General features: G+C 49.5%; 1 protein-coding gene across 2 annotated transcripts; it reads right to left on the minus strand.

Annotated features, from left to right (window-relative positions):
• Positions 1 to 3,558: 3,558 nt before the first annotated feature.
• DUSP1 (dual specificity phosphatase 1) lies at positions 3,559 to 6,142 on the minus strand. 2 transcript variants are annotated; one of them, XM_071570378.1, is made up of 4 exons: positions 5,694 to 6,139; positions 5,431 to 5,579; positions 5,105 to 5,324; positions 3,559 to 4,604 (listed from the first exon to the last, which is right to left on the minus strand). In XM_071570378.1, exons 1-4 carry the CDS (start codon positions 6,061 to 6,063, stop codon positions 4,234 to 4,236), a joined length of 1,110 nt encoding a protein of 369 aa, XP_071426479.1. In that variant the 5' UTR covers positions 6,064 to 6,139; the 3' UTR covers positions 3,559 to 4,233. The 2 variants fall into 2 exon arrangements, with proteins under 2 accessions (XP_071426479.1, XP_071426478.1); XM_071570377.1 differs by having other exon boundaries at positions 5,431 to 6,142.
• Positions 6,143 to 11,894: the final 5,752 nt, after the last annotated feature.

The following is an 11,894-nucleotide window of genomic DNA, read 5'->3' on the forward strand; positions in this document are numbered from 1 at the left end:
AGTGATTTCTCACCACACTAGACAGTCACACACCACAATCTTCTCTCCTACCCCATCACTCTGAAACTCAGTTACAGAACTGGAGTTTGGGATCTACAGAGCTGTACTTAAACCCCACTTCCAAGTGAGTCTCAGTGCCCTTTCTACTACCTTTGAGCCAAGTAGAGGAAAAAACCCAGGTGGTAATCCAGCAAACAAGATTTGCCTGTGTGTGATCTGGATGTAATGTTCTTTTTTCAATGTAATGGCATCACACATCCTTGTGCCCTGCCACTCTGATTCTGGGGGTGACTAATACAGGATAGTCCCTAAGCCTGAGTACACTCAACACCTCTCCAAGTGCTGATTACAAAAGAAAGGCAAAAGCTTTAAGACAAGGGGATTACCCAAGACACGTCTAATCTGGAGCTCTGTGTCTGCTTGTCATGTGAGAACTGGGTATATACTGTATCCCCTGAGTACTGCATCTTGCTGGGGATATTACATGTGGCTCATGTGCTGTGTGTTCCTGTGTGGGATGGCCATGGACATCCCTTGGCTGTGGGGACCCATCTGTGGGTGCTGGATGGAGGCCCATGTACTGTGTTGGATTAAGTGCTGCTGTGACTTGTATTCTCTTTGTAACCTTTGGGGTGTCAGTGTTCATGCTCTGGCATATTAGGGGCCTGAAAGGGCTTGTCTGCGTGTCCCCATCCCTGCTCTGCACAGCACACAATGGCCATTGTTTGCCTTCAGGGCGGGTGAGCAGCCTCTGGCTTGGGAGGAACAAAGCCTGGAGCCAGTTCCTGAAAACACAAAACATGCCTTTTTTATCACTTCATGACAAATTGGTTTGTCAGCAGCAGGAAATGATGTTACTGTCGTTCTCACCAAGGGGAAACTCCTCGTGGTTTCCATGGGGATGTATGCAACTGTAGAGCCACAGGCTTATATAAACTGAAAGCCCCACGAACGCCTGCTGTGTGCCAGGATACTATGGATTGCATATCAGGGGATGGGTCTCAGCTGAGTCCTGCTAGCACAAGGGGACAGCCAGCTCATGTTGGAGCCAGGGAAATGTGAGTTCAAGTCCTAAACCAGGATGAACAGTGTGCCTTGATATTCCAAACAAATAGAGCAGCAAAGCTGCGAGAATAAGTAATGGTCAAAAATAAAAGATATCCTTCCCAATACACCCACAGTGGGCAAAGTTCAGCCCAGCTGTGCCATCAAGTCATCCTCTAGTTCTGCCACTCCCCGTCTCAACCCCTCATGCCTTGTTGCCCAGCTCATACCTCATCTGCCCCACACCTGGCCATCCCCTCCCACTCCTTCCCTCCTGCTCCCAGCAACCCCCCAGCTGAGCCAATCTGTCTCCCCAAAACTGTCACTCCAAGATGACATTTGATATTCTCACTCTGATCTCTCTTCCCCGCTTATCCTCCCCTTGTTTGCACCAGGAGGAGTTTGGGATCTGGGTGCAATCCTACACACAAAGAGTTTGCAGGAGTCTGAGCCTGGGCACTGTGAGACTCTGATTATGCAGAAAAGCACAAGGATCACGATAATGACTTGGAAAAGGACATTGGATGTGCAAAAGTTGGAAGTGCACATCGGTGCCTTGCTGGGATGCAGCCCAGCTGTCCTGGCTGATCCATAGAGGGCTTTGTGCTGAAGCAGCTCTCTGCTCCCCTCTGTCAGGTGCCTGCTTAGGTTATAAAAGCTGATCGGCTGCCAGGTAATGAGTTTTATTGTTCCAAGAAACACATAAACAAGCTCCCACGGCTGACAGGGAGCGGATTTCTGTTTGAATTGCGATTAACAGGCAGGATTTTTTTTATCAGTTGCATGGCCAGGGCTGCCAAGGTTGTATTTTTCCACTGAACAAGCTCTGCTTTGCTTTGAAGGTGAAAGTTTGTTCCACCCATTACTGCAGGTGTAAAAAGGCTCACATAGTCAGAGACAGTCTTGCAATTTTAACCAGCAGAGCAGCGGTAGGTGCAACATGCCAAGGCACTTTCCATGGATGAAGGGGTTTTGCAGGATTTGCAGCATGAAACAGACTTTGGGGAGGGGGTACTTTGAGGTTCAGGTACACTTTAGGAAAATAAGGGTTTCTAACTTCACTCTCAGTGCCCAGGGATCTCTTCTTTTAGCTGCTCCATTTTTTTTTATCCCTCAGTGTCAGGTTGAAACTTGGTGATGGCTGACGCGAAGTGCTGACGACAGAGCTGCATCCGAGGGGCAGCTCATGTGGAAGAACTTCAGAGGCAGCGGTGCAGCATCCTGTCCTTCAAGGGCACCTTCTCCCAGGAGAAGAGTCCTGGATTTTAGCACCATTAATACTCCAAGTAACTTGCAAAATTTCAGCATGAGGTTGTGGTGTTTTGGTTGTCTCCAGTTAGGTGACAGGAGCACAACTCACAACTGCTTTATGCTTACAAAAATCTTCATCTATAAACTTAGGATCACAATGCCTTGATTAGGATCAAATGGCTTGATGTTTCAAAGTTACAACCTGCTGCCTGCCCAAGCAAAACCATTTTTGGCAGGGGCAAAAGTAGGATCTGGCTCCTTGAATATTAGGTATGCAAGGACGAGTGGCTCCCTTCTGGAGCAAATACAGGAAAACAATGTCCTACTTCTCCCTCACCATCCATCTCTCTTTTACTACCCTGCCTAACAAATCAAGCTTTCAGCTGCATTTCATCCCCATCAGCTTCCAGGGGCAAAGGGCTGTCACAGCAGTGCTGCTGCCCTGCCCCACACAGCCCATGGAGACAGTGCAGTTCTGTAAGAGCACCCAATATTAACCTGCCTGCTTTGCTGCCTATCACCCTCACCCTGCAGCTCCTGCCCCCGGGGGCTGCTCTTCCAGCTTCCCGGACTGGCTTTTGCTCTGCTACATAAATTCTCTTCCTTGCCTCAACTGAAACACCAGATACAAAGTCACTCTATTGATAATCTCCAGCAGGAAAGAATTTATTTGTGTCTGAGTAAGAAAACTGGTGACTTGTTGGTTACCTGATCTCTTGTCAGGCCTTGGTTTGTTTATAGAGATGGCCCAGCAAGCCAAACACCTCACTCCAGACTCCTGAGGCAGTCTGAGTTGCAAAAAGGAATTAGGAAGGTGGGACAGAAAAAGAAAACATTTTGTGAGCCAAGCCTTAGAGATCAGTTACTAACAGATTAATTTTTAGACTTAACCTTTGAAGCATTAAAAGTAAAAATGGAATAAAGAAGCTTCTTCCTCCTTCTTAGAATATTTTCAATTCACTGTAGCCCAGTGTCCAAGTCTCAGCTGGTTCAAACTATTACAATTCTATGGCCATTGGTGCAGCCAAATCCACCTCCCAGCTGAGAAACCAGCCTCAGCTCACTGCCACTGCACATAATTATATGGGAACAAAGAAAAGCTCAGGTTTAGAAGCTGCAGTAGTTTCTAATCAATTATGTTGTTTAAACCCATTTTTCTATAAGTCAAGCCCTGAGGCCAGCAGAGTTATAGCTCTTCACCAGGGAGCTTCCACATGAGTTCTCAGACTGTGAAACAGAGTACTTTAAAGAACATAATACAGATCAATAGAAATATCATAATTTATTCCATTTGTATAAAAAAGTTATAATCATGTAACAAAACTATGTCTTCATAAGAAGAAATATATTATTTCACATCATAAATAAACCAGCAAACATACAACCCTTGGCAACTCAAAAAAGCACTCGCCTGGTGCTTTCATGTCAGTGCTTGGGAAACAAGAAGAGCTGACAGATATACACACAGGATTATAGTACCAAAAAAATACTGAGGTATTTGGTTTCTCTAAAAATGAAACTTGAAGTTTGTGATGGCAAAAAAACAAAAGCCAACAAACAATTCTAATGTAAAAATAAATAAATAGGACTGACATACAAAAGGGGACAGCATCAGTGTTGCTCAAAGTGTTCAGGAATGGGAATACTGGTGAGCATGCTACTAAACATGGAGCAGGCTTAGGACAGACAGGAGACAAGGAGGAAGAGCTCAGGAAGAGCCAGTGTCCTTTGATCTCTGTGTAGACATCCAGATATTTGCTTGTGAAGTCAGAAACACCTGGTTCTCTGGCATTAGGTGAACTCCTCTCTCTTTACAACACTGTTCTGAGATGCAGGAATGACTCCCCACAAAACACAAGTGACTGATGACACTGTCCCTGTAGTTATTGCACTTCTGAGACAGCAAGTCTGAGTTCTGACTGGATTTTCATCTGCTTCTCAGCAGCTTGGGGAAGTAGTGATGGGGCTCTGAAGGTAGCTTAAAGCACTGGATGGGGTGTGAACAGGGATGGAGACTGGGAAGTTAAAGACTGTGGTGGTGGAGGCTCCTCTGTCCAGTACTGCCATAGCAGGGCTCCCGGCTTCTGCTGAGCAGTTGGGGGCAAGAACCTGCGACTCAAACTGAAGCAGCTGACCCATGAAGCTGAAGTTTGGGGAGATGATGCTTCTCCTCTGCTTGACAAACTCAAATGCTTCATCCAGTTTGACTCTGTTGGTCCTCATGAGATAAGCAAGGCAGATGGTTGCTGATCGGGAGATGCCAGCCTGGCAGTGCACAAATACCCTTCCTCCATCGTTTTTAACAGAGTCTGAAAGAATTAAAGCACAGTTAGCAAACAAGTCCCACTGCTTCCAAAGGTGGGAAAGCACAGACTGCTGTTTTACATTTCTTTAATCCAACCCTTCCTTATAGGTGCACCCGGAGCTTTTGAGACAAAGGGAGCCTTTGTCCTGAGGAAAACAGCTACTTTCATTCTGGGCTCCAATTCCAATTATACTAATAGCTCCTCCAGGTCACTTCAACAGTCTTGCAAGATTACTTTAATACTGATCTGCTTAAATTCACTAATTCTTTTCTACAAGACCAGTACATCTTGATTCAAGATTTCAAACAGCTTTATGAAGCTGAGATTATGCCTCTGAGTAGATTAAAATTAATGGAAGTGTTCCCCGAATATATCCTCCCAATGGAATGAAATTCCCCAATCTCAAATATACGTTTTACTGGGGGAAAACAATGCCCAAAAAAGTCACTTCCCAGGGTACATTAACTTAGAAAAAGAGCCAGCTGTAAAGAGAGCTCATTTACCTATGAAATCAATCGCCTCGTTAAACCAGGAGCTGATATCCGCCTTGTGGTTGTCCTCCACGGGGATACTTTTATATTGGTAGTGCCCTTCGAAGTGGTTGGGGCAATTGGCCGAGACATTGATTAACGCCGTGATCCCCAAAGCGTCCAGCATGTCTTTTCGGGAGGCGTGGTACGCGCTGCCCAAGTACAGGAACGGCAGGATTTCCACCGGCCCGCCCTGCAACAGAGAGGAGAGACCACCGGTTACCCCCGCCCAGTGTCCTGCGGCATCTCCCGCTGCTCTCGGAGCCGCAGCAGCTCCCGCTGGACCCAGCCCCGCTCACCTGGTCGTACAGCGGGGTCCCGCAGGAGCTGCATCCCGAGTCGGCGCTGCCGGGCGCGGGACTGGCGCTCAGGGGCAGGCTGAGCCCGGCGGGGGCGGCTGGCTTGGTGCAGAGCTCGGAGCAGGCGGACGCGAAGGCTTCGTAACCTCCTGCGGGGGCAGAGCGGGGAGAGGGGCGCGGGGTGAGCGCCGCACGGCCGGGGGCAGAGCGGGGCGCCCCGGCCCGTCCCCCCCCGTCCCCTCTGGCGCCGCGGGGCCACTCACCCTTGAGGAAGCAGATGCGGGCTCCGCGGGCCTCCCTGCAGAGGGTGCCGAGCGCCAGCAGCATCGTGCTGTCGCGTTTGGGCGCATCCAGGTCGGCGCTGCGTTCGTCCAGCAGCACCACGGTGTGGAACAGCCCCTGGCGCAGCCGGGCGCGGAGCTCCTCGTTGGGCACGACGTGCTCCAGCGCCAGCGCGCCCTTGGCGCGGCGGCGGACAATGGTGCTGAGGCGGACATTGCAGGAGCCGCGGATGTGCGCGGCGTTGAAGGAGAAGAAGGAGCGACAGTCGAGGACGAGGCACTGCGCGCCGCGCTCCTGCAGCAGCGCCCGCAGCGCCTCGCACTCCAGCGCGCACACCCGCAGGTTCACCATGGCTCGGACAGGGGTAGGAAGGCAAAGAGCGAGCCGGAGGTGCCGCTGTCCCAGAGTGTCCCGGAGCGTCCCGCCCTTATATCGGGGCCGCGCCGGCCGGCCGGCGTTTTCTCAATGGAGAGGGTCACGTGGGCGCGGGGAGGTGACATCACCCTGGCCGCGCGCCAGCGCGGGCGCGCCCGGCCCGCCGGCGTGACGTCACCGACCGTGGAGCGGGTACGCGCACACCCCCCATACACACACGGGAGCGCGCGTAGACACACAGAGACATAGACACACACAGAGACATAGACACACACAGACACAGACACACACACGTATATACACACACGGGAATATGTAGAGATGTATCTGGTTGATGAAAAGCTCAACGGGACCCAGCCGTGTGCACTCGCTGCCCAGAAACCCCCTGTGTGTGTCCTGTGCTGGTCCACAGCATGGGCAGCAGGTGAGGGGGATTCTGCCCCTCTGCCGCCTCAGGTGAGACCCCACCTGCAGAGCTGCCTCCAGCCCTGGGGGCCCAGCACAGGAAGGGCATGGAGCTGTTGGAGCAAGTCCAGAGGAGGCACCAAGTTTGATAAGGCGACTGGAGCAGCTGTGCTGTGGAAACAGGCTGAGAGAGTTGGGGCTGTTTGGCAGGAATAGAAAAGGTTGTCTGGAGTCCTTACAGCCCCTTCCATTGTCTGAGGGGGACCTATGAGGAAGCTGGAGAGGGACCCTTCATTAGGAACTGGAGTGACAGGACAAGGGGGAATGGGTTCAAAGTGAATGAGAGGAAATTAAGGTGAGATAGTTGGAAGAAATTCTTCCTTGTGAGGGTGTTGAGGCATGGGTTGTCCAGAGGATTTGTGGCTGTCCCATCTCTGGAAGGGTTCATGGCCAGGTTGGATGAGGCTTGGAGAAACCTGGTAGAGTGGAAGGTGTCCCTGCCCATGGCAGGGGGTTGGAATTGGGTGATCTTTAAGGTCGCTTCCAACCCAAACCATTCTGTGATTCTATGATATATAACATATACACTTATACCTTGTGTGTATGGGACCATAGAGACCACATAGTGGTGGACTTTAAGTGGTGGGTTAAGGGTTTTACTCAATGACCTTAAAGATCTTTTCCAACATAAATGTTTCCACATGCCCCCTTTTTGACACTCATCCACCCACCCACTCAGACCCCCACACCCCTGTGCCCACCACACCTGGCCCAGGAGCCACTGGGCTGGGTCAAATCCCTGCTTGCTGTCCCCATCTCCTGCCTGGAATCTCCAGGCCTGGCTGGGGTTGGGGAGCCTTTCTCCATCCTCCATCACCAGCTCTGGCTGCTCCCCCCTTTCCCACAGAAACAAAGGGAAGGAAGCTGCTGGAGCAGCAGTGTGGGGGGGCTGCCAAGCCTTTGGTGCTGCTGTGCTTATTCTCCTAAAATACATGTATAAAAGGAGGAGCATATATATATATATATATTTGTATTCATGCATAGGCCTATATACATGTACAGACATATCTACACAAATATATGTGTATCCATATATTTGTATATATTTATTATGTAAACAGATATTTGAGAGCTGTTCCCATCATGTTTTATATGTAAGGGAAAAAATGTAGTAGAGCCATGAAAAATTCATTTTTCCACACTGAGAACACCTCCAGGGGTTGGGGCTGCCCAGTAACTGGCAGTGCAGTGGTGGGAGGTCTCTTTTTCCCCATCTTTGGTAGTGCATCAGCACTTCCCAAAAGTTTTCTTTTTTCTGTGGATGACTGGCTCCCACAAGCCACTTGGGTGTTTCTTACTCAGGGCTTCCAGTCAACGCCACTGCCACTTCCCCTGCCTCCCCTTCATGCCTCCCTTTCCTGCCTCCCCTCCATATCTCCTCAGCCTTCCCACCTCCCAGCCACTTGCTGCCCGCAGCCACTGCTGTTCCCAGCACCTCCTCCCACTTCAGCCCTTTCCCCCAGCCCTTCCCCACCAACTCCTCTTCCACTCATGCTGCCCTGCTGCTCCCAGTTGCTCCTTCTTCTCCTCTATCAGCATTTTCTGCTTTCACTTTCCCCCCTCTGATCTCTCCACCCACCCTTCACACAGGGACTCCTCTCCCACCTTCCTGCCCCACCAGGCTCACAGGCTCCTAGCCATCCCTCAACAAATTTTTTGTCCTTCCCCATCAGTGTCTCCCAGCCTTTAACCACTTGAGACCAGCCAGGCTCTGTATCTGGTTGAGATCTCCAGGGTCTTCCAGGTTCCCACAGGGGGCAGAAGGAAAGGGCACAGAGAAGCTGAGTGCATGGCAGCTCTGGCTCACCCTCAATTATGGGGTTGCCTGTGCTCTGCTGAGCAGTGGGGTTTTTGCCAGAACCGCAGCCTCAAAGCAAATCTGTTTTTTTCAACACATTCCTAAAAATAAACACAGGATTGCACTTTTCATTCTATTTGTTTATTGTTGTTCTTTTAACAGCTGTTGGAAACAGATTGCAAGAGAAACACTCATACACTTTCATGCTGGGAAATAACTCCGGTCAACCACTCTGGCAGCAGGGCCCCCCAGGGCAGATTGCTTGGTGTGGATCATGGGGACCACCAGCTGGGCAGGTGACACATGTCCCTTCACCCCCAGGAGTGTACGAGAGGCAGGCAGGGACCACACCATGGCGGCAGTGGACCCATCTGTCCTCGGATGCAGTCCGAGCCAACACCTCAAAAGATGTGGTATCACTGTGACATCATGCCATGACCAAGCTCTGCTGACCTTGCACATCATCTATCCAATACCAGCCTACCCAGATTGTTCTAAGGAGCTGAACAGCAGGAATTCTCAGTGATGATTCCTTGCCAACTTTCTGCAGCAGAAGCCAATACAACAGATGGCCACAAGACAGGACTGTATTCATGATCTTTTCCTAGAGGAAAGGGACCTCAGACGCTGACCTTTCTATAGGTCTATACCCAGGAATCACTTCATTTTATTCCTCTGGAGTGTGATGTGGGAGTGATTTAAGGCATCATCTAGCAGGAGCACAGGAGAGGCAGACTTGGCTCAGCCACACCAGAGTATCCCTGTGGGATTAGAAGCTGGGAACCTCCTTAGAATCATAGAATCATAGAATGGTTTGGGTTGGAAAGGACCTGCCACAAGCAGGAACACCTTTCACTAGACCAGGTTGCTCAGACACCCATCCAACCAACCCCTTTTCCCAGAGGACTTGATCAAGGAATTGCATTCCTCCAACCTTGCACACTGCGGGAGCAGCAATGGGTTAGGAGACCTCCCTTCAATCCTTTGATATAAAGCAGTAATTTTAATGGTGTTGTGCCACTAGCACAACATTCTTAGTGGGAATGGCCAGCTCTGGCTCGCAGACACAGGTATCCCTGTGTCACTGACAAGCTTTAATCTTCTTGTCCTAAACCCTCTCAGTGTCCCACACAGAAAACAAAGCTAAAAGATGGGTTTTTTTCCCCCAGTTTGGCAACTTCAGTTTTTCCTGAATTAAAAAAAGTTGCTATATCTGGCACCTGCTCAGCCGAGTGACCATGTGCTCTCAATGACAATTACTTTTCTCACCATAATGTTAACCAGCATCATACAAATATTGAACATAAGCCAGACACTGTGGGCCAGGTATCTTGGCTGCTGTGATCCCATGCAGGGATGACATCCCACTGAGGCCTTTGAACAAAGGGAATTTACCTCCACAACAATGATAATTGCTCTTCAGTGCACTTATGTAACTGTGAGACTTTTGAATCTGGTCTTGTTTACACCCAGTGCAAATCAGGAAGAAAAAAATTCAACACATGTGGCAGTGTGTACTTGATCACTTATAATCCTGGACTAGCTATTTCCTTGCTTTATTTTTGTTTTCTTTTCTTAAATAAACCTGCCATAAGAATGAAAGAAAGGAAAATACAAAACAGGGCCGAAGTGGCTTTTAGAAGCTCACACTGACTTGAATGACTTTCTTAAGGGTTAGTTTTCCTGCCCTAACAAAAGCCAGGAAATACAAAATTAACCCATTCCTCCAAAACAATCCATGTTTGCACTTGGGCCACAATGCCTTTGTAAGCATAATAATAGAAACATGAGCATGAAGTGTGGGGGTGGGAGGTGATGCTTTGATTTGAGCAGATGGGACCCATTGCCGCCTCCCTTTATCCCCTGGGGCTTTAACAGTTCCCATGTTGCTCTGCCAAAACATGTACAAGTCCATGACGACACGAGTGTGAGCCCTCACTCGAGGCATTACAGACTTCTTGGGAAAATGACTTCTTGGCAATTTCATTATATCACAGCTGAGCGTGTGGTCTTTGTCTCAGCAGGACCCAAGACCTGTCTGGTTTTCTCCAGAGACCGCAGATCTCCCAGTGCAACCTGGCTGATGTTTCTCAGAGGTAACAGAGACTGCAGAGCCCTTCTGCACTGCCTGACACCAATGCCAATTTGTCAGCAGCGTGGTGACAAGCGTAGATAACCCCTGGCCTGGAACAGGCCCATTGCACAAACCAGTTACCCAGTAACACTGGTTATTCAGGCTTTTTAACTAGTCACCCATGGCCAAAATCGAATGGAACAGCCCCAGCAAAGCCAGAATTACAGCACCAGTGGACCTGACCCGAGCCTGGATCTCACTGCCCTTGGTGCAAGTTTTGCCTGAATAGAGATACAAAGTATCAAGCCCCAACACTTGAGACACAGAACAAAAATGCATGTGGGAACATTTGGAAACCGTGCTGGATGCATTTCTTCAGCATGTGTAACATTTTCTCTGAATTCAGTTTCACAACCCAGCATTTCCTTTTGTAAATATTTGGACAGATTTTACAGAGACACAGATTCACAAGAAACAGAAGGAAAAAGAAATGAAAGATACATGGGCAGGGAAAGAAGGAAGAAAGGAGGGAAAGAGGGAAGGAAGGAGGGAAGGAAGGAGGCAAGGAATAAGTGAAGGAAGGGAGGAAGGAGGGAAGGAAGGGAGGAAGGAGGGAAAGAAGGGAGGAAGGAGGGAAGGAAGGAGAGAACAAAGGGAGGATGGGAGGGAGGGAGGGAGGAAGGGAGGGAGAGAGGGAGGGAGAGAGAGACAGAAAGGAAGAAAAAAAGGAAGAAAAAAGGAAGAAAGGAAGAAAATAGAAAGAGAAAGAAAGAAAATGATTCAGAGATGAAAGGTCACAATAAACAACACAAACAGTATAGAATGACTGATGACTCACACTGCAATAAAAACATTTTGTTTAATGTATTTAAATCCAAACATGTAACCCTTTGGCCAGGGTTTGGCTGAGCTCAGACTGCCTCAGATTTTTCTTGTTGGAGTTGATGAAGTGGGGAATGGGAAGGCAGAAGGGTCAGTCCCAACAGATGTGGTTGGGGTCTCACTCCTTGGGAGACTGGCTAGTACAACCTGGTATGTCTTTATTACTGTGTGCCACGTCCAATGTGTAACTATTTCTTGCTGAGTGGATAACATTTGGTTGAGCAGCTCGGGTAAGTCAACTGAGCACACATCCTGGATTGCTGATATATGTTGGAGAATAAGGAAAGCCCCTTACTCCCAGCCCTGCCTAAGAAAATCTCAGCTCATGGTTTCCCTGCCTGCCCCAGACTGCTCAGTGCCTCACTGGCAGCATTGGGTGCCTGTCCTGCAGACCACAACGGTCACTGCGTGGACTGCAGGCTCCTCTCCATGAGCCTTTCTCTGCTGCTGTCAGCTCCCATTACTTCATGATGGTGCAGGCAGCACTACCCATGCTGCAAAACATGCAGGCCCCCAGAGCCAGCCCTGTGTTGGGGGTTTGCCAGAGCTCTACATCTGCCACTCAGTGATGCGACCTGAGGTGCCCAG

The sequence above is a fragment of the Pithys albifrons genome, chromosome 15, assembly GCF_047495875.1.
Source record: "Pithys albifrons albifrons isolate INPA30051 chromosome 15, PitAlb_v1, whole genome shotgun sequence".
Classification (NCBI taxonomy): Eukaryota; Metazoa; Chordata; class Aves; order Passeriformes; family Thamnophilidae; genus Pithys; species Pithys albifrons.

Excerpts from the sequence above, each read along its gene's own strand:
- DUSP1 (XM_071570377.1), bottom strand. The coding sequence starts at position 6,063 with ATGGTGAACCTGCGGGTGTGCGCGCTGGAGTGCGAGGCGCTGCGGGCG. Across the intron at positions 5,325-5,430 it reads GGACCCCGCTGTACGACCAG|GGCGGGCCGGTGGAAATCCT; the intron begins GTGAGCGGGGCT and ends TCTCTGTTGCAG. Across the intron at positions 4,605-5,104 it reads CGAGGCGATTGATTTCATAG|ACTCTGTTAAAAACGATGGA; the intron begins GTAAATGAGCTC and ends TAATTCTTTCAG.